Raw genomic sequence first — 24312 nt, forward strand, 5'->3', positions numbered from 1 at the left:
GTTGCCTTACTAGTACAGTAATATACTTGGCAAGTGATCTAAATAAACCTAAAAAGTGAATTATTTCCTTTCAGGATAAGAAAAAAAAAGGAAGCCTTCAAGTGTTTACTAGAGTGCGAAAATGTCGATGTGCATTATAATGTTTTACTGTGGTGAAAAATAAGGCAGACGCAGAGGCATGTTTTTGACGCTAGGGGCGCTATTGGAAACATGCCACAGGAAGTACTTTCGGCATTGTGACCCCTGTGCACGCTGGAAAATGGAAACCAGGTGGAGAAACGTGGATACAAGCAATTATATATGAAATTGTCCACAGTCATTGTTTGATTTCTTTATCCACTTGAGTTTAATAACTCGACTCCTCGCTGTGACCTTAAGGTAAACGTGTCTTTCTGTTTGTTTACAAGTTGTTGACGGTCAGTAGCTGAAAATAACACTTGTTTTCTTTCTTGTTTATTAACTTCTTTACACACATCGGTAGTTTTCCTAAGGGGTGTTTTTAGTTTAACAAATCATGTCATTTAATGTTTAATCTCGTCAATAACCTCCCACATTGACATTATGGACGGAAGTTGATAATTGTGTTAACTTTATATAAAGGGAATGAAGAAAAGAAAGGTGAAGGTCTTTTCACTTAATGCTTATTTAAAAACGAACACATTAATTTTGAAAGGAAGCACAAAAACAGAGTTCATTTTTGCTGGTCAGGTCAGAAAAGGCTTATATGATGTAAGTTTCCCAGATCCGGATAAGTATGTCAAAATATATACAAATATTTTTTTCTCCTGTATCCATATCTGTCGCATTCTGTTAACGTTTATCCGTCCTCCTTTTTATTTGTCTGTCATATGTCTTTTATTTCCTTCCTTACTTTGTGTTCTTTTCTGCAGAATCCAGGATTAGTCTGACTGTTGTAAGAATATCTGCCTTTAACTGGTGTACTTATATTTGAAACCCGGCCCAAAAGGAAAAGGCATAGAACTTAGAAAATGTAGGGAATTGCAGTCAGTGGTTGATGCGTGATTATCTGTTTGTTCTCCACGACAGATGGGGAAGGCTCCTAAAAAGAAGAACCTTGCGGACAAGGTCCGTAAGGCAAAAGCAGCCACTGAGATCAAAAACAATCCTTTTGAGGTGAAAATTAACAGAAAGAAGTTTGATGTTCTGGGGAGGAAAAGCAAACATGATGTGGGTCTGCCAGGAGTATCCCGCTCCAAAGCTATCAATAAGGTAAGAAACAGCTCAACTATCTGACTTGTTTAATTTTTACAGCCTGTTTTATATTTATATTTCATTTATGATTTGCTCTTTTATGTTGTGTAATAATTTAAATAAAATTATTTCCTTATTTTAATAAGAGGAGTTTTGTTAATGTGGTTTTATATCAAAGACATAGTTGTTTATTTTGCTGGAAACATATTTGAAAAGATAAATTGATGCCACAAACCTTTTACTTACAACATTTACCATCATTTGTTTGTTGCTGCTTAGTCTTTGACTTGTCTTAACAAACTTGACAGATTGTCCATGAATTCTGGGAAGTACACGGGTTTTTTTTTAATCAGTTTTATGCATGTTGCAACATTTAGAGCAAACCAAAAAATATTTTTAGAATGCTAGTGAAAAATGGTGCATGGTTTTATAATTTTCTGTTTTTTAAACAAATAAAAATCTTACAAAGTGGGGTGTGGATTTACATACCTCACTTTAACACTGTGAGGATTGAGAGAGGATTTTTGAAGCAAATGGAATTACAAACCAATTTTAAGTAGATAGTAGATTGAAATATTCAACAATAAGGATATTATTTCATTTAAAAAAAATTTTTATTTTTTATTCTACAGCGAAAAGAAACGCTCCTGAAGGAATACAAACAGAAAAACAAGTCTAACAAATTCATTGACCGACGCCTTGGAGAATATGACGCCAAGATGACTCCAGAAGACAAAATCCTTCAAAGGTTTGCCATTGAAAGACAGGTTGGTGACTTCTTCATTGATCTGGGTTGGATTTGATTCCTTTTTTTTTTTTTTGACTTGGCACAGAAAGTAAGAACATTTGTGTTTGGAAAACTATTTCTTTACTGCATAAATGCTTATTATATATTGGCTCTAAATTTCTGTCATTTTGTCTGATCTTTGTTGCCTGGATGATTGAAGATTTAAGAAATAAAACATATTTGATAATGTTTTCATTGAATAAGTAGTAGTGCTTGATAGAATCATATGCAGCCACAACAACCTGACACTTTCTCCAATGCTACTGTCACCTACTCTTGACATATTTCTTTCCATGGGTGTTTGGTTTTTAGCGTGCCCATGGAAAGAGAGACGTCTACAACCTGAATGAGGAGGAAGAACTGACTCATTACGGCCAGTCATTGGCTGAAATTGAGAAATTTAATGACACTGTTGGTAGCGATGACGAATCAGAGGACAAAGGCCTTTTATCAGGTGAGTCCGAACGGCAGACACATTTAAAAAAATGTTATGTAGCTCTTAGATTATTGAGGAAAGGAAAGTTTATTTGTATGCCACATTTTCAGCAACAAATCAATTCAAACCGCCTTGTATAATGGAAACATTAAACATTATAAGCATGCAGGTCTTTTTTTTCTTGTTTGTTTTCTATTTATTTACTGATGTAAATTGGCCTCATTTGAATATTCCCATCATCAAATTATTGCACGTGAGTTATGTCATCGATTTGTTACTGAAGGTGTTTTATTGTGACATGCAGCTGAGCTGACCGCCTCCCATTTTGGAGGCGGCGGGGGTCTGCTGAGGAAGAAAACAGCTGGGGGGGACCAGGAGGATGAGCAGGGGGGTCAGAAGACCAAATCCAGACAGGAACTGATTGAGGAGCTCATCCAGAAATCCAAACAGGAGAAGGTGAGCTGACTCCACAGTCATGCTGACAGAACAGCACATGATTAATTGTTAGACAAAATAACAATTAAGTTTTTTTCCCAACTAATGATTGCAGTGTTGTTGTTTTTTTTCTGGTGTTTATGTTCTACACAGCATTTCTACAGAGAGGTTAAAAGTTATTTGTCCATGCATTCCTTTCTTTCATTTACTTAGACTTGTATCCCTTTTAAATGTATGTTGTAAACATTGCTGAAATCTGAGATTGGAGAAGCCTGGAAAATGATACAGACATCTGTCCACAGAGGGAGCGTCAGGTGCAGAAGGAGGAGGCCCAGGAGCTGACAGAGAAGCTGGATCAGGATTGGAAAAGCATTCAGGCTCTCATGGTGAAGAAAACTCCCAAAGCCGAACACGTCGACAAACCGGAGGAGAAAGCAAAGGTATGGATAAAAAAAATAAAAACAAAACCCTGAAAGGTTTCTGTCTCACACCTAGCCCTTCTCTGATTCTGCTTCTTGTTCGGGTTTACCAGCCGGAGGAGTACGACATGATAGTCCGAGAGCTCGGCTTCGAGATGAAGGCCCAACCCTCAGAGAAGATGAAGACCCCAGAGGAGCTGGCCCAGGAGGAGAAGGAGAAACTGCAGAAACTGGAGGTGACTGCAGCAGTAGCTGTAGCTGTCATCACTGCTTTTATTTTTGCACCTTTTTATGCGACGGGTTCGATCTGCTTTACGTTTCTTCAGGCTGACCGTCTGAGGAGGATGATGGGAGATGAAGGCGGGAACAGCGTGCAGAGTCAAGTCCACATGTCTGCCGATGACTTAAACGACGGCTTTGTGCTGGACAAGCACGACAAGAAAACTCTGTCTTATCAGGTATCTCAGTTCAAAACAACAGGGGTGGGCTTTTAAAGATTTGAAAAATAATAATTTTTAAATTAATGTTATTTTCTTTCTTAAAAGGATGGAAAATGGAACATTGAGGAAGAGACTGAAGACGACAAGGAAGAGGAGGAAGAGACTGGAGAGGAAGAGGGTTCAGAGGCAGAGGGCGAAAATGAAGAGGATGACGATGATGTGGAAGAAGAGGAAGAGGAAGAGGAGGGCAGCGGTGCAGATGAAGACGGTCACTCTGACCTTGAGTCTGAACAGGAAAGTGAGAATGAGGAGAACGATGAGGAAGAGGAAGCGAGCAGTTCCAGGCAGCAGCAGACTCTGAGCAGAGAGGAGCTGAAGGCCCAGCAGGAGGCAGCCAAAGCAGAGCTCCCGTACACATTCACCGGTGACTGCTCTCACTCTACTAGAGATAACTTTCAATTACAAATGTACATGGGCATGTCGAGGCCTTCATCAAGATTTCTTCTTCTCCAAAAGAGTTTAAAAATCTCTTTCTTCTTTTAGCTCCTGAAAGCTACGAAGACCTGAAAGATTTGCTTCATGGTCACACACCTGACAATCAGCGCCTCATAATGGCCAGGACTCAGAAGTGCAACCATCCTAGTTTGGCTGCAGGCAATAAGCTCAAGCTGCAGGTACGCCATGAAACGTACGATTTATCCAAGTGAAGTTTGCGTGAACTTAAGTTGTTTGTTTTGGTTTTCTCAGAAACTTGTGGGCTTTCTAATGGAGTACATGGGAGAGTTGGCTACAAGGAGTCCACCAGAGCTCTGCACAATAGATAAGCTCATTCCGTGAGTTCAGAAAGTGACTTTCTTTCCTTACTTTACATCTTAGGTTTAAAATGTAGAAAAAATACATATTTACATATATACACATTTCTTCTTTATTTTCTGAAGGGAGCTGTACGCCTTGTGTCAGGTGTTTCCTGAAGCAGCTGGCAAGTCCATGCAGAGCATCCTCGGAGATGCTGCTCACAGCATGGAGGAGGCAGTTGAGGTCAAAGGTCATGCTGCTTTTCCCACATTAGACATGGTATGAATTATTAACTAGAAAACTGACTTCCTCCCTTATGCTTTTTCTTCAGTTTCTGACAGGTTTTTTTTTTTTACAAGATTTTGGTCTTCGGGTCATACAGCCACGAAAGCTGCTTTACTTGGCAACATGTTTTAGATCGTAATCGTCTTGAAAAACCCAATGCTAACTTCTTTTCAATGGACTGTATTGCAGTGTTTATGGTGCCATGAATTTCCTTGTTAGCATGTTATGGGGAAACAAAGTCCCATAGCATCACAGATCCTCCACTATACTGGAGTTACAACATGAGCTGCTTTTCGTCATATTTATGCTTTGCATTTCATTGTTTGTTCATGAAAAGCTAATTTTCAGCAGAAGGAAGCAAACAAATACTGAAATTTCATTAGAGGCTATCAAACTCCATGTGTTTATGTTTGTGATGGTTGAACAAAAAGATGTCTTTTTCCTAAGATCACTTCCATACAGGTGATCCATACAGCTAGTTTAAATGTAAACTGTTACTAATGGGATTTTGCTTGGTGTTAAACATGTTTGTTTGTAGTCTTTTAAAGGTTTAGATATAATGGTTTTAGTTTTCTAAAAGCCACATTTAATGGGTGAAAATAAAAACTTGAGTATCAGTATAAATTTTTCGGAAACTACGAAGATGAAACAGAATTGATTTCTTTGGTTCAGTCTCCTGGTGTGTGTTGGTGTGTGTATGTTCTTGCTCATCAATTAGCTCTGCTTCTCTCCTTCGTCTGCGTTCAGCACGGCTGCAAGAAAAGTTATTTTTTAACAAAACCTTGAATCCAAACCGTCTTTGAAAGTTATGCAAAACCAGAGTTACAAAGCAATAATAATAAACTGATCTCCAGTGCGTCATGTCAAAGCTCGTTTGTGTTTTGTATTTTTAGCTTGTTTACCTCAAAGTGACAGCATTGCTGTTCCCAACCTCAGACTTCAGGCATCCTGTCACAACTCCTGCCCTGCTTTTTATCAGCCAGACTCTTACTAAGGTAAGACCATTGCATCTTGATTATTGTCTGGATTTTTTTCAGTTTTTTTTTTGTTTATCATATGTAAAATTGTAAGTAAAACTTCAGCTTCATATTTTTTAGACCAGAAGAAATTCTCCATGTAAAGAGCTGAAACATATTTAACATTTTCCAAACTAATAGTTCTACTGGATCTATTCAAACTCCCACCAAGATGCTTATTGTCTACAACAAATATTTAATCTCTCTCCGTCTGTGTGTATTTTGTGCTTTTTAGTGTCCGGTGAGATCATTACAAGACCTAACATCAGGTTTAGTGCTGTGCTGTCTGGCTGTGGAGTACGTCTCATTTTCTAAGCGCTTCCTGCCGGAGCTCATCAACTTCCTGAGTGGAACTTTACATCTGGCTGTGCAGGACAAGGCCTCTACAGGTATGTTCACATTATTAAAGCTTCTATTGGTTCACCTTGCAAGTTTTGTTTTGCGGTGAAGCAGATCTGACCTGTTTTTGCCTGTTTGTTTCAGGTTGCATGGTGGTGCCCCCCTTCAGGCTGTCAGGGAAGTACAGTGATCTGCTTGTGTTATCTGACTCAGAGTCCTGCAGCAGCTGGAGCAAGAAAAACCTCCCGCTGTCCGCTACCCAGCATCTGGAACTCAAAAGTGACCTGAACAAAGATCACTACAGGTAAGACTTAAATCACTTTGTGTGTTTAGTTGTTTTAAGGTTGATAGCTTATATCTAATAATTTGACATCTCCTTTAATAAATCAGTCAAATTCTGAAGAAAGATGGTAGCTGACGTTAACAAAAGGTCACATTTCCTTGGTATTTATGTTTAGTTACTGCCATTATTTGACTTTTTTTCCTGATGCAATCACTTTGAACATCTTACGACTTCTGTTAGCAATAACACAACCAGAAAAATGTTGGTAAGAATTTAAATATCCAGATAAGGATAAGTATGTAAAAAAAATGTTGATGTTCAGGTATAGGTTGTATCAAGGGCAGAGTTGCCTTGTAGAAAACATTCATTCAGAACAAACAAATGCAACAAATACACATTTATAGATAAAATGCATACAATAAAATTAGGTTTAGCACTTTTTATGAATGTAAATATTGGGAATAAGCCAACCAAAAAGGTGAGTTTTTAGTGAAGGGAAAGAAACTGTGGTTCAAATTGAAAGTGGGATTGAATTACATTGAAACACATCTTTCAATGTGTTTGAAAGATTTCACATGGTGTAATCAAGAGGAAAAATAAAAGGAAGGTTCAGAATGGAGTGCTATGTTTGAGGACTTCAGATAAGTGTGAAGGAGCAAGCTTATAAAAGCTTTCAGCTAAAAATTATCATTCAAATGATTGCTGTTTTTCTTCCCGTCTTTTAAAAAAGTGTACAGGGGCTGTAACAGCTATGTCAAGACACTAGGTGGCAATAACAACCACAATAATGACATCATATTTAAAAGTAGATCCAGAGCATGGCTACAATGTAGCTAGCACTGTTATTTTGACATTGCTTTCCCTTTTTTCTGATTCATTAGATTACTTAGTTTACATTTTAGTTTAATAGCAGCAAAGTCAGTCAGGACATCCATGATGTGTTCTGATAGATGGTGGGCATTTTGAGAAACCTGTTTTTATCACCAAATATTCTGTTTGTATTTTGATTAAAGAAGGTTCAGGAAGGTTTTGGTGCCTCTGCAGGCTGCAGAGCTAACGTTAAACTTAGTGAATGGAGCTTACAAGAACCAAAATGAGAAATCTAAGAGTTTTTAGAGTAGTTGCTCTGTTTGGAGGGAGATATTGATGAAGACAGATGATGGGGCTTAAATAAAGGCAAGCAGAACGAGTCAGAATATTGCAAAAGAAAATATGTTATCAATACTTGCATGTACATTACTGTTATGATGTGATGAATGAGCCAATAATCTATTAACTGCAATCAAGATTTGAGGGAATTTAAAAGAAATTAGTCTGTTTTCTCTGAACAATCAAATAAAGCAGAGAGAGGCAAGGTCAAATCAGAACCATGGAGACGAGATTATATATGGGAAAAAAAGGGAGCCGAGGACAGGCCTGTGTGGAACACCTCTGGTAACAGGTCAGGGTTACCATTGGTCATTTTATAATCTGTGCAAGTTATTGATTAAAGTATGCAAATAATGAAAAAGTCTAAATAGAGCAGTCAGACATATCTGTGTCAGTTTCACACTATCAGGAGAACAAAAATGAAATGATGATAATGTAAGATAAAAACCGAGACTGAAACAAGACTGCAATTATAGTACAAAATACATATTTGTTCTTTTTCTGTCAGGAAAAACATTCACTTCACCATCCTTCAACCAGCTGTTGATTGAGTCTGCGTGTTTCTCTGTATTGATCCAGATGGCGACTTTCATTGACACAGTGTGGATGTGAAAGCCTAAGATACACCACCATGCTATGTTTACCAGCACACACTCTGTGGCTCAGAGCGGCCCCTCGTGCAAGTCTGAGTCACAGGCGTGCTTTCACACAGCAGCCGGTGTGTGGGCACAAAGCAAAGCTTGCAAACAGGCTTCAGTGGAGTACGTTCATGCACCCTTTGAGAGAGTGGGCATTTTTATTTGTACCCAACAATAAATATTAGTCAGAAACATTAAATTATAAAAACGCTCAAAATGATTCAGGCTTTGAAATAATAGAAAAAAAACATATTTCTGAAACTGTTAATTTGCTCACATCGAATGAGGACGAAAAATGTGCACTAGATAAAAAGAAATCTTTTAATCATTCAAAATAAAACCGTTCTGTGTTTAAGCATTTCTGTGCAAGTCAAAATATGTACATTTAATCCAAAAACATGTTTCCAGTATTTTTATGTAAAATGATTCACATGTTCTGTCGAAGACAAAGCATCAGTCTCTTTCACACTGTGTAAATACATTTCTGCACGTCCTCACACCTCAGCGCCCAGTTATTTTCTAATTTCTGCATTCCTTTTGGCTATTCAGACACATGCTCACCAGCTGCTGTGTTTGCAAAGGACAGCGACTGTAGTCGTTTGTGCAGGAGTGATTAAATAACGAGTCAGTGAGTGTACTCTGCATGAAGGTTAAATTGTCTCTTAACAAATAATGATGAAGATGCACACGGACGCACATATACAACACAATAGTGAAATTATACAAAACTATTCATACAGTCAATGTATGAATATGCTTGTCCTATTTATTAAAAAATAAGCAGAAAGCTACTTATTTTTTTCTGCATTTATATTAAATGATTTTATGCACATATGAAGTATATATATAAATCTTGGAACAAGATTTGTGTGTTGTTTTTTTTGTTTTTTAAATCTTTTTTATTTGTGGCACCATACCATTTTAAATTGTTCAGTTTTTTTTTACTATACCACTAAGTAGTGGCACTTGATTAACCAAATACTTCTAATCATTGAAGATGTCACGTTTGACAGATTCGACTCATTTTTAAATGAATGAGTTTTAAAGCTATTTTGAAATAATTTTCTTCTGAACCTCTAAAAACCTGTCAAATGTTGTGAAAAGCAATTTACATTTTAACAACCCACCCCAACTGGTTGTTTTCCAGTCTAAAGTCTTGAAACTAATTGAAATAGTGCCCAATTGAACAGAAACCTGGAAACACAGCTATTCTATTTATTTATTTTTTTTGGGGGGGCCAGGGGGGTTGCGGTTCTATGGCAATGTTACAGCATCATCTATTGGCCCGGCGTACCTAGTACACAATTTTCTGTTGTCCTGCAACTTGTTATTGTGGACGCAAACTCTTTATTTATTTACAAGTATATATTGTGCTCATCTTCATGTGTGCAGAACCTAATAGGCTGCCGTCAATGTCTTTGTTTAAACGTTGGTCGTTTCAATTTCCAAAATTATATAACTTTTAAGTTTTTTTTTTTGTTTGTTTTTTTTATGTTAAATTGATCCAAAAAATTGAGTAACTTCTAAATTTGCCATACATACAGTTATTTTTTTACTGGGTTTGACTTGTCAGAAGTATGTAAGAGTGGTGGATGAAATGTTTACATGTCAGATGAAAACGTAGCTGCACTTCCTATTAACAGACATCTAAAAATAGGAAGTGTATGCAATTTTTTTTGCCCTTGGCAAAAAGGAAGAAACACTTGGAAACCGATCTGTGGAGACGTTGAATATCTAAAGAGAGGATGTAGGTGGTTGAAACCTAACTGTATATCTTTTTTTTTGTTTGTCTTTTTTACAGGTTGAATTGCTTGTCTACTTGCCTGGACCTGGTGAAGAGATGTTGTCTGCTCTACAAAGATCTCACCTTCTTCACGCACATCTTCCAGCCAATCAGAACGCTTCTTTCCAAGCATCTTTGCTCACAAATGTTACCCAGCACTTTACAGGTGAGAAGCACGTTGGTTTAAAGAAACGTTTCCCTTCAGCTTTTTATCTCTGTGTCCTTATCTTTTGTGTACATGTATTTTCAGTTAATTATACTGTTTGTTGTTTTGCTGCAGGAGCTTCACAGCGAGATCTTGGAAGCTATCAGCAGCGCCTCTGTGACTCACACTCGGCTAGTTTTCGAGAAGAAGAAGCCGATTCCCCTGAAATTATTTACACCAAAGATTGTGGAAGTGTAAGCGTCAAGAGAGACTTCTTCCTTCCGGATCCTGTTGTTTAGCAATAAACAAATGGTAAATATATATTCATCTGCTTCTCTTATGATTTAATTTATCTTTTTTAACAGCTTGGACTATGGAAAGAAGCGCGGCTGCACCAGAGAGGAGAGAGAGAAGGAGAGACTGAAGCACAAGTATAAAAAGGAGTTCAAGGGAGCTCTGAGGGAGATCAGGAAGGACTCTCGCTTCCTGGCCAGAGAAAAGCTCAACGAGGTCATGAACAGGTACGGGTGAAACTCGTCGTTCGTGTGCATGAGTGTGAACCAAAGCACTGCAGCACCTTTAACATGTTTACATATGTTGTGTTTCAGGGATGCAGAAAGAAAGAGGAAGGTCAAGGAGCTCCTTGGCAGTTTAGCCACTCAGGAGGGAGAATGGAAAGCTCTGAAAAGGAAGAAGAGAAAGTGAAATCCAGAATTTATAGTATTAATCTTGTGCTTTTCATATTTGTGTAATAAACATTTTGTTGAATTTTAAGGAATCTTTTCATTTTCCTTCTTCATGAAAACGTTTTGTGCTGATTGAAAATCATGATTTCAGGGTGGAGGGGGGATAGTGTGACTCACTGGTTTTGTGCTGCTTTCTCACAAGATGAGTGTGAAGCTGCACTAACATCTATTTGATCTTGTTAAAATTTAATTTGTTTAATTTTCTGGTTACAATAATTTATTTGGTAAAGCACAACCATGTGTTCTGAGTGCAGCCGTCACAGGTTCAAGTCCCGGACTGAACCTGTTTACACCCCTGTTCTCACAACTTTATTTTCTGTCTGATAACTGTCACATAAAAAGCCAGTTGTTCCAGTTGGACGATTTAAGTTCAGACTGATACAAGCTGAAAACCTTCCTTGTCCAGGTAGTACATCCTGGTTTCTAGTTTGCATTAAACGGTTCATTAAGGTGAATATAAAATTTGTTTTATATAAAACTCTTTTTTTATTTCTGTCTGTTTAGAGACATAATTATGCTTCTCTTGGCATGATGGTGCATGTTTTTCTCCTTTTTTTTTACCTTAACTGAAGAAAACCCAAAAGCTTCTCTACTGTGAATGAAACCAATCTGGATCCTGCAATCTGCCTCTTTTGTTTACTCTGTCCCCCCAAACACAGACCAGCACGCAGGTGTTTACCTGTCAGCCGTAGAGACAGCAGTGTCTTCCTCAAGGACATGGCAGCATGTGGAGACGTGGAGGCCAGAGGTCACCACCTTTAGCTTCACAGAAAATCCTGCTCAGAGAAACACCCTTTCTTGTCTCCTTGATGTCATGTGCAATGCTTTTATTTAAGTCACATTTGCTGTGAGTCCTAGTTTGTTTCTTTTTATTGCAAAAACATCAGGATTTGACCAGAATCTAGATCAAAGATAGATTTAGTGTATGAACAATGAAATATTGTTTTTTCTCTGATATACAAAGTAATAGAGGATTTATGTTCCTAGCAGATGTAAACAAAGATTGCTAATAAGCCAGTTTGACAAAAAAACACAAAGCAACAACTATTTTCATAGTTTTTACTTTACAAGTTTTTGACGGTAATTTTCATCTGCAGAAATTGTAGTGGAATTATTCTATTCTAAACTACTGTTAAATTTAATGATATTTCTGATAAACATCCTCCACTTAGTTTCTGATTTATGTCCAGTAAAATTAAAGACTGACTTTTGAAATTGTATCTGTCGTTGGGATTACACAGAGCCATCTGTTGTTCTTAAATGTCTTAAACCTTTACCCTTAATATCTGTAAACTCTCTCAAAATGAGTTCATTTTTAGTTGAAGTAGAAAAGACTCAAAATTAGAAATGGTGAGCTTGGAGGGTTTTATCCTCTTAACCTCCTTATCCTCATTGTGCTTATTAAGATAAATTTGCTTCCCTGTTCAGTCTTATTTGTTTCCGTTCACCTTGATTTACCCTTTAAAATATTACTCTGGAGATTTAGGTGAATTTAAACACAAATAACGTAAATATATTACACCTATATTAATCTAAATTAAATAAGATTTTTATCTCAAACTTAATGTAAAAAGATATATATATATAAAACTCATGAGTTGTATAAAAGAACCTGTTGTTGTTTGACAATGATTTGATATCAGATTGTGACTAAGTCTGTTTTCATTTAGGAAATCAGGAGTTGAAACAGAAATGTGATTCACAAACGCACATTTGTTTTGCAAATACATAATTTGCCACATTGACTTGTTCACACAGGACTTCCAAGAGCATAATCCCACACTTTACATATTTTATTCAATGTTTGAATCCAAATAAATTCATGATACAGCAGTGAAGCTGAATATTACTTTTACATGCTATAAAATACAACATGAATGCACAAGCAGCCCAGTACTTCATAGTACTCATTGCAAAAAACAATGACAAAATACACAACAAAAGAGAGAATATCATTATGCATTCATCTCAAACAGATCTGTGTGGATTGTTCCTTTATATAGAGACACTTAGGTGTTTGTAGATTGTGGTATTCTTCCATGTTTGTGTTACGGACGCAGCCAACCAGCTGACAGCGGACAGACACACACACACACCCACCCACACACACACGCACTCAGATCAGGTGGCCTTCTCAGTGGGAGGGAGTCACTGTAAACGACAGCTGGTCACAGAACACACACACACCTGAGCCGCCGCCCGGGACGCAGGACGTGCCAACACACTCGCACGACATCACTCTGTCTCCCTACAAGATATTTACTGCAAAGACACACAGAACGGCACGCACAGAAACGCACAGACGCCAAGCACAGACTCCATGACGGACCAGAGACGAGGCACGACGGGACTTGGCAGAGCGACATGGAATGTTTGGGTCATTTTGCTTCGACTGTGAAGCCGTCGAGCCGCTCAGTCGTCTGAGTCCTCCTGAGGCGAGAGGAAAGAACAGGTTTTGCTGTGGCTCTGCTGCTGCATAGGCAAATGTGATATGATCCCCCTACTCCATTATGATGCTACATCTCAGACACTGGAGCTGGTCTATAAACACCCCACCCAGTCATATGATTTATTAATGACCTCTGACTGCTGTCACACAGGGCTGAAAGTCAGTCTGTGGCCTTGATAGGAAAACATCTCAGACATATTTGTTTTCTTTATCTGTATGATCTTAAACACCTTTTTGAGACAATCCTGATTAACAGAATGAAATATAATTAGCTTCCACCAGTAGCTGTAAGGTAAAAACCTTTGATTAATTAAAAATAAGTATCATCACCTTTATATTCTTGCAAGCTCTCAAAGAAAGTGAAATGAACCCTCATACAGGTATCCACCAGTTTCTTTGTATTGCGCAAAGCAGTTTAAAAATGTTACCTCTGTAGGTTCAGTGGAGTCGGTATCGATCGGTGATTCCACTGCATCTGGTGCTGCTGAGACATCCTCACCCTGCAGAAAAAAAATAGAAACATATTTCACTTCCAAATGTTCTACCTCGTCTTTGCATCTTTCAGACATCTCGTGAAGATAACATTGTACGGGACATTAATAGTGTTACTGTACGAGGGAAGCCCACATATTTAGCCTCAAGCCCTTCTTTTGCGTAACTGACTCATGTATTGTGTTGTGTAGTTGGAGAGCAGTCTATTATTTTTAAGTCAATTCGAGACACTTGACTATACAGTTCCTTGCAAGTGTATTTAATTGTGGTAAACCAGTCTGAAGTCACACATAACTGTGAATTACAAGGAAAACAATGCAATTTTTTGTATAGCAAACAATCAGACTGGAAATGTTCATTTGCAGTCAGCCCTCCTGAATCAGTACCAGAACAACCTTCCTTCATGAAATTTACACATCACAGACATTTTTGCACTCAGACCAGCTTCCTATTCCCAGAGCAGCAAAAGTATCCCCACAGCATCATGCTGCTACTGCTATGTTTAAAGGTGAGGATTGTGTGTGTAGGTTTTTAGAGTCAGTTTACAATCAGGTGCGGTTAGGTGGGTGGCAGCTATGTCCCGGCATTAGTTTCGTTGAATCTAATCTAGTTGTGCCATACACCTTCACTGTTATTTTCAAATGATAATTTGAGTTATGTGAGATGTTCAAACTATGGGGAATTGTTTCATAAAGACTAACCCCGATTTACACTCCTCCACAACTTTCTCCCTGACCAATCTGCTGTGTTCCTTGGTTTTCATGATGCTGTTTGTTCACAGCATGTTCTCTTCCAAACATCCGAGGTTCTCAAAGAAGAAGAGCTGTATTCATGCCAATATCAACTTGTACACAAACTGAATCTATTCCACTGAATGTCATTCTACATTCTGATATCACTTCGCTCTCAAAATACAGGTTTACTTTGGAAATGCTTCAAGTCGACATCTAAATCTAGAGAAGAAAAAAATCTGTTTAATCTTAAGTACAAGAAATAAATTCCACTGAACTCTTTGTTTGTTTCAGGATAAATGTACGTCACAGCAGTCATTATGGCTGGAGGTTGCTAAAAAACAACGAGGTTTAAAACACTGAAGAAAAATGAACGTCTTGATTCCACCGTGTGACTGAGCTGACCTTGATTAGGGGTGATCACTGTGTGTTGATGAGTGCTTGTGGACGTGTGGGGCTACCAGATGGGGAATATAACCTTTATGACATCTTTGCACTTTCTGCTCCTCCTGTTGCATTTCAAACAAGCCATCAGGTAAAGCACATGTTTTTCAGGTAAAGCACCCTCCTATTGACTAAAGCAAACATTCATGCAAATTTAGCCTTAATTATCTCTGCAACGCTAACTTACCACAGCAAACAACTGAGAATGATATATGTTAAGACATCTAAATCAAAGTGAAACCATTTTCCGATTTCTACTTTTTCTGTTGTTTCACATCCACGTTTGTCCTATATCTATGCATTTCTGGGTCCTTCTACCTTTCCAGCCGTGCTGTGTCAGGGTGAGTCACCAACAGATGATGAATTGGTGAAACAATCGGATGAGAAGGTTAATCTGGACAAAGCATCACGGTGTCGATTGTTTGCTCTTCTGTGGGCGAGTCTTTATCTGTCTGAGTGTCTCAGGAGAGTGGTGGAGGGACTTTTTCCACCTGGCGTTAATTTTTAAATAGAATCAATATTAATGATGTTTAATGACTCTGAGCCGCTCGGGAGCTCTTGTTAAATGGGGACAATCTGCTGCCATCTGCATGCCAGTCTCTTGTTTAAAAGAATGTAGATTTTAACTTTTCCAATCTGCAGGTTTCTTCTTGTCAGATCGTTCAGTCAGTCAGTTGTGTTTACATCCCTCTGTTGGTCTGTCCTCTCTTCTTGAGATTCCACTTAATTATGCAACACTTTCTTTTCATTTTGTTTAAATTAATACGACTAATTTCTTGTAAAATGGATGCAAAAAGAGATAATTGGATTAGTTATAGATGTGTTTAAAAAAACACTATTGTTTTTCCAAATCTTTAGTATCTTATCTCTTCGTGGAAACCAGGTTTGCTTATTGCAACCTGTAAAAGGCTCACTTAAGGAAATGTAAGTGCATGGCGTTCAGAAGTGACACGATTTGCTTTCATGAATTCCCCCGTGCCTCGGTGCTAATTAAGGAACGGAAGAGTTAGCATCAGAACAAACACTGAAAAATGTGTTTGTGTTCCCTGGGAAGCTTATTACTCCCTGCTACTCAAAAGCAGGTGGGTACTTACAGCCGAATTCAGTTTGCATGTTCATTTTAACATCTCATTAATAGGAGTGGGATATGAAAATGCAATAGCTTTAAGTGAAATATTACAAACTCCTCTCTTTGCTATCAGTATCTGCATTTTGAAATGCAGGGCCTGATTTTGTTGTTGTTTGTGTTTCATTCAAACTAAATAAAACACAAACACAACGTTTTGCAAGCTCATTTATCCGCAACTACAAAAAGGTAACGACATTGTCACTTTGTGCTAAAAGACACAAACATTAGTTGCACAGATCAGCAGTACTGGAAATAAACTAGATGACTTTAAGGATGCTTTCATCGATGACATCATATTATTAAAATACGAAATCTTAAATCTTAGTAACAGCAAAACAAATACCCAAAAACAACAGTCTTTGCTGGGATACAAAGAAAGAAAAGAGTCATGATTTTATATCACTTAGCCTTACTGAAAATGAAACATTAATGGATAAGCTACGGAAGCGCTGCTGACTTCTCTGAGCCTGAGCTAATTAAGACTGGACCAGATTGAGGTTGAAAGCCATTCTGTGGTTGCATGAATTCACAAGAAAGACCACAGGAGTCGATCTGTGCAAGTCCACATTTGATATGTGAGGAGATGGTAGCATGAGAAACAAACAGCTGAAACACACATCATGAATTTCTACATAAAAATTAAGATTCTGTTAAAGAATTGTATATAAAATTGCTACATAAATATAAATTGAGCTCAAGAGATCAGACACAAAAAATGTAAATGATAAAAATATATTAATTAAAAAAAAAATTTAACAACAATCTCAAAACTAAAACATAACATTTTTTAAATCTGGTTTCTGTTTCTTCCTGATAATTGGCAGAAAAACAACAAAACATATTTATTGCAATGAGTTTATTATAATAATCATTAGTCATTTATTAACTTGGGTTTTTAGAAACTCAGAGGATGTTTTTCCGCTAGGTGTTTTTCTCTACATCCAGCGGTGCGCTGTAGTGGATGTATCAAAACCATTTGGCTAGAATTTACCTAACTGGTTAGCTAAAGTCTTAGTACATATAATTAAATAGCTATGAAGTCTTAACATTTTGATCATATATCTATGTTTTTGTAATTTGTCAGAAAATTTTAATTCTATAAAATACATAATGTTGTGTATTTAGTGGTCTTACGAAGAATGTCAAACATAGACAATACATAAAGGCCTTTTGAAGACATGAGAGGAGCATCATTTTTCATGTTTGACTTCTGTCTGAACAGGAAATTGTTTGCTCCGATAAACAGCTCTAGCCTCCTCCTCCCGCTTTGACAGACGAAGGCCAGACTGACTGATGGAGAATGCCGGGTTGCTACCAGTATGTAACTGCTTTCATTTCAGGTGAGAAAGACATGCAGCCAATATGAAAAATGATGAGAAATGACTCAAGGTCGGTACGCCATTTTTAACACAGTGAAGACTTAGTTTGGAGCTTCCACATGAAATGGAGGAATGCACTGTGCTGCTGCCTCTGGGTGTGTTTAAATAAGCAGCTTTATCTGCAGACAGAGCTCAGTAATGGAAGCTTCTCATATTTTGGTATCTACAGATAACAAAACATCTTCACTTTTTTCAAAAGACAATTGGTCGCTCTCAGGGGCCTCTTTTAATTGCAAGCACCAATATAGAATGCTACTTGTGCAATCAGCTTTTTATGATAGTTCCTCGCTACTAAATATTTCACAGCCAATAGCAGTGCCAAACAGAAACTTGCCAAACTGATAGGCCATGTAAAGTGATGCAGCAGAGGTGAACGTTCAATAACTTCATACCTCCAAAAACAATTAGCTCAAAATTAGCTTCATCAAATGGGTTTCCATGGGCCAGCAGCTACATCCAAGGATTTCATCACCAAGCCCAATGCAAAGTGTTGGATGCAGTGGTGTCAAGCATGTTGCCACTGAACTCCAGAGCCATGGAGACCAAATCATCCTTCTCTGTCTTGAAATCCCATATAAGAGTCTCCGTCTGGTAGTTGCCAGGAGAACTGCCCTTTCCTTACTGCAATGTGTCAAGTGTACTGTTTGACACAGAGGGGGCTGTTTTTCAGGAGTTTGGCAGGGGCCCTTGGTTCTACTGAAAGGACCTCTTAATACCTTTGCATACTAAGTAAGGCCCAGTGCTCTGTGAGAAGATTTTAGAGAAGGCCCTTTTTGGGTTCAATGTGAGTGTGCACACAGCAGTGTGCAACATGGATATCAAGTATGACCCCTCAAAATATAACACTTCCTACACATTACCCCAACAAAAACCAATCACAGCTTCCAACAACTTATCTGCTTTCAACCTACCATGTATAAAGTTCCAGGTGGATAAAGTAATGAAACGCCTGGTGCAAAATGCTTGTCCACTTGCTGAGCACCTGTGTCCATCATAGATATTTGTACATGCAGAAATTTGGAATCCAAATAGACATGCAAAGCCTTTACTTGACTTCCAGCTCTGGGAAGTTAATACATATGTATATATATACAGACATGACAAATGGACAGAGATAAGCTAAGATCTTAGCTCTTATTTATCACCATCACAAGACTAAATGATCTACTTTTGGACCAGATTTAATAAGTAAGCACTTTAATTTTGACTATTGAATTATGAGCTGTATTTCAAAGTAAAAGATCATCACTGTCCTGTTACTTTATTTTTTAAACCTTGACAATTAAAATACAAAATTCGGCATTAAGTGTAGGTTTAAGTAATAAAGACACACCTTGACGAATTGCCACAACAAAATATGCAACAGATGATAAGAACAAAAAAGCTTAAAATGTTCATATCTTGGAAGAGATTTGCTTTTCCAAACCTCTGACATTTTCACAGATCAAATTAAAAAAACATCCATCACTTCAATCTCACTTACTATGTAATTGATATGTTGCTTTCTCTAAATGTAATTTGTCCCAATGATGTTTACTTCTTAAGGTATTTTTTTATCTAAAATACTTTAAGACAGTAAGAATAAATTTGCTGAATGAAAATTTTGGTTATAAAAAAGGCTTTTAATTTAATTTCCCAAGTGTGCATCTGTCCTGCGTTTGTATACAAAGACATACTTTTGGTAACTAAACCTACAGACCTGGTACTGTACCATAAACAGCTGACATTGTTTCTATTGCACATATGCTTACCAATGGCATTCAACCTCATGCTACGCTATACCAGCACTGTCTGTATTCATGAAGATTCACTCACCTCTGCATGCCAATTGCTTGAAGTGATTCAAACTGTAGACATTCAAACTTTTCTGATTATTTTAGCTACCGTAATAATTATTTCAATACTTGGGAGAACTTAGACTATGTGTTGAGCATTGAACTTTCAGCCCAAGATGGTCAGACGATCATATATATAATGGAAAAGTAAAAAAAAAAAAAAAAAAGATAAGTAACACTGTAAATTTTACAACCCAATCCCAATAAACGTCCCCATTACACAACGTACATAGATACAACATACATCCTTTAGAAATGTGAAGAGCTGATGGGTCCCAAACATCCCCTTAATTTCTTCCCAATTTGACTCAAGTAAAATGTGCCAATGCACATTGCAAGATTAAGAAACAGTGTAATAGCAGATGTAATTTCCCTATGGGATCATAGATCTGGGAGGCATGTGGCATAAAATCTGTTACCTTTAATAATATGTAGCAGAGTTAGAAAATGCAGGTAACGGTCAAATTAGAGATGCAGCTCAAACCTCTGATAACTAAAAAAATCTGTCATGTACCTTATCTGACTTTTAAGCAAGAATAAAGTCGTGTCTATCTGTAAAAACTGTAATTTTGACAAAAATCTTTATTTTTTTTAAATTATTTTTTGTCTTCTTTTTTCCAGAAAAAGTTAAGAGATTAAAACCTCTTTATGAAAAGAAAAAAAGATGAATCGGTGTTACCTTAAATTGTGACTTTTTTTGTATAATTTTAACATACAGAGTTTAAGTAATTATAGTGCTTTATAAAAGCTGAAGGCAAAAATCTCATGAAATGGAACCAAACTCAGGGTCTGCTGTTTTGTAAAATACAAAAAAATGTTTCAACAAAAATTGTCACTTACTATTCAGCACAAGATTAAAAGCTTCTCTCTTACTTGTTTGGCTGGATCCTTCTTGACCAATCCAGTGGCAGCGGCGATGTTGCCCGCTCCTTCCACAGTTTTCTGGGCCACAGCCGTAACCCCGGTAACCACAGCTCCGCCCATATGAGACACTCCAGACACCGTTTTTTCAGCGACTGCAGGGACAAAAGGAAGGAGAAAGGAAAAGAACAGAGGGGAGGCTGTATTATTACAGTCTTAATAGGATAGAACAGGATTAGGGACAGAAGTTTTGTAAGTAACCCGAGAAGCAGAGTTATACTGATAGAAGCAACTGTAATTATCATCATTATCTTGTCTTCTAAAAATTATGTTTCAAGTCAAGTAATTTATTAATGATTTTTGCTGTGTTGCAAACAGATGAAAAAAAAAGTGTGTGTGTAATTCAATCAGCTAACTTAATTTGAGGAAGAGCCTCCGGTGAGTTCTGTTCAAAGAGACAGGGAAGGCAAACAAATTTATCCCCATGGTGGACTAATCAACTTTGATGGACGGTTGCAATCGAAATGGAGGCAACAGGTGAACTCATAAGGCTTTCACTGATCAACCCGTACAGCATCATTAATCAAGACCAGAAGGCTCACAGGGCGTAATCACGGCCTGCACGAACCTCTCCATAGCAGATTATCAGATCATCTAATGCAGATCGCTGACAAGACATTATGTCATAGAGTATTTACTTCACCTGCTTAGTGTAAGAAACAAAAAGACAAACCATCTGTTTGGGTTTCTACAGAACAATCAGTTAAGGTAGGCCTGGCTCTGCTTGTTCTCCACTTCTTCTGAATGAGACGTAGCAAAGCAAGGCCTGCAGGGAGTCATACAGGTGTAGGGTGAATAAAGCAGTGGAAATGTGACACTTATTCACCCACGGAGATGCTATATGTCTGTCCTGTTAACCGCCGGAGGACTCGGTGAGCTAATCTCGTTTTGCTTTCAATCATGGAAAAGATCTGCTGAGTTAAAACTAGTCCTTTGTTTATGAAATTAGGCCTGTATTGGTATGCAATTCTCAAACTATGGTAACCTTGTGTGAAACAAAAACAAGAATCAGTACGGTTTCATGGCATCACAGGAATTACTCAAAAATATAAAACAACAAAGGGCTATATGACTCAACTGGCTTAATTTCAAACAGATAAGGCACAATTACTTCTTTGCTGTTAAAATTATATTACATATTAATTACTGTGTTCAGGACTTGAGTCAGCAAGATGTGGGGTCCAACTTTAAAACATAAGGTCCAAACACTCATCTTTAATAACTTTTAAAAATGAACAAAAAACTATCCTACTTCTATCCATTAGTTTAATCCAGTTGTTGAATTTATTTGAATAATTATGTAAAGAATAAAAAACTGTAAAAACTATATTTTGCCTTTCATAGTTAAAAACTTATACAATGAGGTTTGCATGTCGGCTTAAAAGTACCTTCTCAAAATGACCTTTAAACATCAAGCCCAAATTTCTATATCAAATACGCTTTTTTATTTAATAATCTGATGTTTAATTCTGAACCTAGGTGTCGTGTTTTCATTATGTGTCAGCAAGAAACCATCACAACGAACAGAAATAACAGATTCAAAACATCAGACTTGTTGGTTCCTTGGATACCAGGTTTCACCAACTATTTTCCAATAATTACAAATTGTTAATTATGTAGAAATCCAACAGCTTAAGACATCTCACACAGATATGGAATTACATTTTTTCTCTGGACGCTTGTCAAATACTGTGTGCAATACAATTCGACAACACAACACAACACAAACAAACAAAAAGAAACAACAACAACTCCTAACAACCTCTAAATAACATCTAATAACCTAATAACATCTAAAACTTCCTTTGACTAAAATGTTATCTTTGGCATTAATTTATTGAATTAGTTTGAATATTTTTATTCAACCATTTTTTTTTCTTTCCTGTGAGGGCAGGAAATACTTAAAAGCATTCTTTTTTAGTAAGCTGACTGGCAGTGTGCAGCAACAGGTGGGGAAAGACCAAAACTGGATCGCTTTGTGTTTCAAAAAAATCTGGACACCTTGTCACCTTTCATGATGTCAATGAAGAACATTTTACTTATAATGAATGACTGGCAATAAGTTACAGCAATTTTTACGCCATAAACTTTTAAAATCTTTGTATACCTTCAGACTATAGCAAGTGCTTACCATAGCAGAATGCTTGTGGCCTTGCTGTTTTAGGTGCCCAAAAAACACAAGTGTTTTAATTTGTTACATTTCTCCACAGATAACCAACAGGCAACTGTTTTAAAACTATAGTGTTATAAACCTAAATCCAACCTAACACTTGACCCTTGTCAGACAAAATAGGAACAAGCTTTAAACTCATGCTTTGCACATGCTTGCTTTTGGTGGTAAGGTTACATTGCCACAAGCAGGCCTGGTATAGTTCCTGCTAATGTTATGGATCATTTTTTGAGCTGATGATCACATTTCTAGAAATAATGTTGTTTTTGTGAAAAACCTTTCAGAAAGGATAAGCACAAAGATCATGTTATAAAATTTTAAGGTGGACAAGGCCTGAATATGTATAACTATCAATCTATTATGTTCATGCGTAAAAAAAAAAAAAAAAAAAAAAGAAAAGAAAAAAAAACTTGCCTGGCTAGAATCATCCTTGGTCGTAAACATAAACAGTAACATTTAAACAAGAACATTGGAAAATCGTCATTGGCATTAATAAAAAGTTGTTACCTGTGGAGACTCCATCCTTTGTTTTAGTACCTGAAAGAAATATGAGTGCCAAACATTAACAAGTATGACAATAGAAATGATAATACACTGTGGATTTTTTATTCTTTTTAAACTGTGGTGACTACAGTCACTTCCTGAGCATAAATGAGATGAATTCCTGGAACCCACCAACATACATAACCCCATCCTTCGTCATCTCAGCCGCTCCAGTCACTCCCTGCTTGGTTTTCTCCGCCGCTGCCACGACCCCATCCTTGGCTTTGGAGAAACCCTTCATCAACGCGTCCATGGCGGCTCGGTTCGGCTCCCAGATTATTCGCACCCAGCTGCAAAGCAGGTCCAGTCAGACGGAGGAATTGAATTAGTCGCTGTTAAAACACAGAAATGATGCCACCGCCCCGCGTTTTTGCTTTTCTGTTCTTCTTTTCTTTTTCTTCCTCTGACTGGTTTATTGTAGGCTGGAATATCTGTGCTGCCCAATGCGAGCAGCTTTGGAGCAAATCCCACCTGTAGGAATTAGAGCCTGTGAATGGCAGCAATGAAGGGCTTTACTATTAATACGAAGGATAGTAAAGGAGAAAATGGAACTGATACGCGCACATATGATCATATTCCTGCTACGACAAAGGTTTCTTTTTTTGTACGATAAAAATAAAATAAAAATAAAAATAAGAGAAGTGCTTTACGCACCTGTTTGCTTCAACTTCCTTTCAGCACACAATGTGATGGGTCTTCCCGGGTGGCAGCGGCGTATCCCCCAAAGAGCAACACCGGCTTTACAGACTCCAAACTTCAGCTGCTCTGAACAGACGACGGTGTGTAGTGTCCTCCACTCGGACGGACAGAAAGGACTCTCCACGGGTCCGTTTGACAGACGCCTCCCACGCCACAGAGACGGAGAAGGAGCGATTGATCACTCTCCCTCACGCACACACAACACGCTCCCTCGCATGGATTACGTAGCCGTTTCTATACGTGGGTTGTCCACAGCGAGTAGGAGCAGCAGCAACCTCTTTAATGTCATCTGTGGCTCAACTACCAATTAGGCTGGTGGCAGTGTAATTACTCAAAACAACCGGGCTCAGCTATTCTCTCTTCCCACATGTCACTGAGGATGTTAACAGCAGCTGCATGTAGCAGGTTGTTGGCTACTGGAGGCCAATTTGGAGGCGATTTTCATCCGTTTGTCAACAAATTTGCTCACAATGTAACCAGAAACTTCTGCAGGATATTAGAAAGGCAAATAACATCAATTTTATTAGTTTTGTGTGAATCATTTAACAACAAATGTAAGAAAGTAGCTGATAATCGATGCAATAAGTTAGACACACGTCAGCAAACAGCAAA

General features: G+C 37.7%; 2 protein-coding genes across 3 annotated transcripts; one reads left to right on the plus strand and one right to left on the minus strand.

The window, feature by feature from the left end:
• Positions 1 to 162: 162 nt before the first annotated feature.
• Positions 163 to 10936, plus strand: nop14 (NOP14 nucleolar protein homolog (yeast)). Its single transcript, XM_044096524.1, has 19 exons — positions 163 to 378; positions 1048 to 1230; positions 1845 to 1979; positions 2312 to 2453; positions 2740 to 2891; positions 3173 to 3310; positions 3403 to 3525; positions 3616 to 3747; positions 3835 to 4153; positions 4273 to 4403; positions 4477 to 4562; positions 4668 to 4803; positions 5703 to 5804; positions 6061 to 6214; positions 6309 to 6468; positions 10036 to 10183; positions 10298 to 10416; positions 10528 to 10683; positions 10771 to 10936. The coding sequence occupies exons 2-19, from the start codon at positions 1048 to 1050 to the stop codon at positions 10865 to 10867; spliced, it is 2613 nt and encodes an 870-aa protein (XP_043952459.1). The 5' UTR covers positions 163 to 378; the 3' UTR covers positions 10868 to 10936.
• A 1750-nt stretch (positions 10937 to 12686) lies between these two features.
• On the minus strand, positions 12687 to 24004 carry LOC122819642 (alpha-synuclein-like). 2 transcript variants are annotated; one of them, XM_044096526.1, is made up of 6 exons: positions 23656 to 24004; positions 23134 to 23291; positions 22966 to 22995; positions 20241 to 20383; positions 13786 to 13857; positions 12687 to 13338 (listed from the first exon to the last, which is right to left on the minus strand). In XM_044096526.1, exons 2-6 carry the CDS (start codon positions 23252 to 23254, stop codon positions 13321 to 13323), a joined length of 384 nt encoding a protein of 127 aa, XP_043952461.1. In that variant the 5' UTR covers positions 23255 to 23291; positions 23656 to 24004; the 3' UTR covers positions 12687 to 13320. The 2 variants fall into 2 exon arrangements, with proteins under 2 accessions (XP_043952461.1, XP_043952460.1); XM_044096525.1 differs by having other exon boundaries at positions 23134 to 23472; positions 23656 to 23962.
• Positions 24005 to 24312: the final 308 nt, after the last annotated feature.

Source organism: Gambusia affinis, linkage group LG17 (assembly GCF_019740435.1).
Source record: "Gambusia affinis linkage group LG17, SWU_Gaff_1.0, whole genome shotgun sequence".
Lineage (NCBI taxonomy): Eukaryota > Metazoa > Chordata > Actinopteri > Cyprinodontiformes > Poeciliidae > Gambusia > Gambusia affinis.

What these genes read in the sequence shown, in the direction of transcription:
- nop14 (XM_044096524.1), top strand. Translation starts at nt 1,048, where the DNA reads ATGGGGAAGGCTCCTAAAAAGAAGAACCTTGCGGACAAGGTCCGTAAG. An exon ending in AGAAAACTCTGTCTTATCAG is followed by an intron (nt 3,748 to 3,834) that starts GTATCTCAGTTC and finishes CTTTCTTAAAAG; the next exon opens with GATGGAAAATGGAACATTGA. An exon ending in ACAATAGATAAGCTCATTCC is followed by an intron (nt 4,563 to 4,667) that starts GTGAGTTCAGAA and finishes TATTTTCTGAAG; the next exon opens with GGAGCTGTACGCCTTGTGTC.
- LOC122819642 (XM_044096526.1), bottom strand. Translation starts at nt 23,254, where the DNA reads ATGGACGCGTTGATGAAGGGTTTCTCCAAAGCCAAGGATGGGGTCGTG. An exon ending in GGATGGGGTTATGTATGTTG is followed by an intron (nt 22,996 to 23,133) that starts GTGGGTTCCAGG and finishes TATTTCTTTCAG; the next exon opens with GTACTAAAACAAAGGATGGA. An exon ending in AAAGGATGGAGTCTCCACAG is followed by an intron (nt 20,384 to 22,965) that starts GTAACAACTTTT and finishes TTGTCCCTGCAG; the next exon opens with TCGCTGAAAAAACGGTGTCT.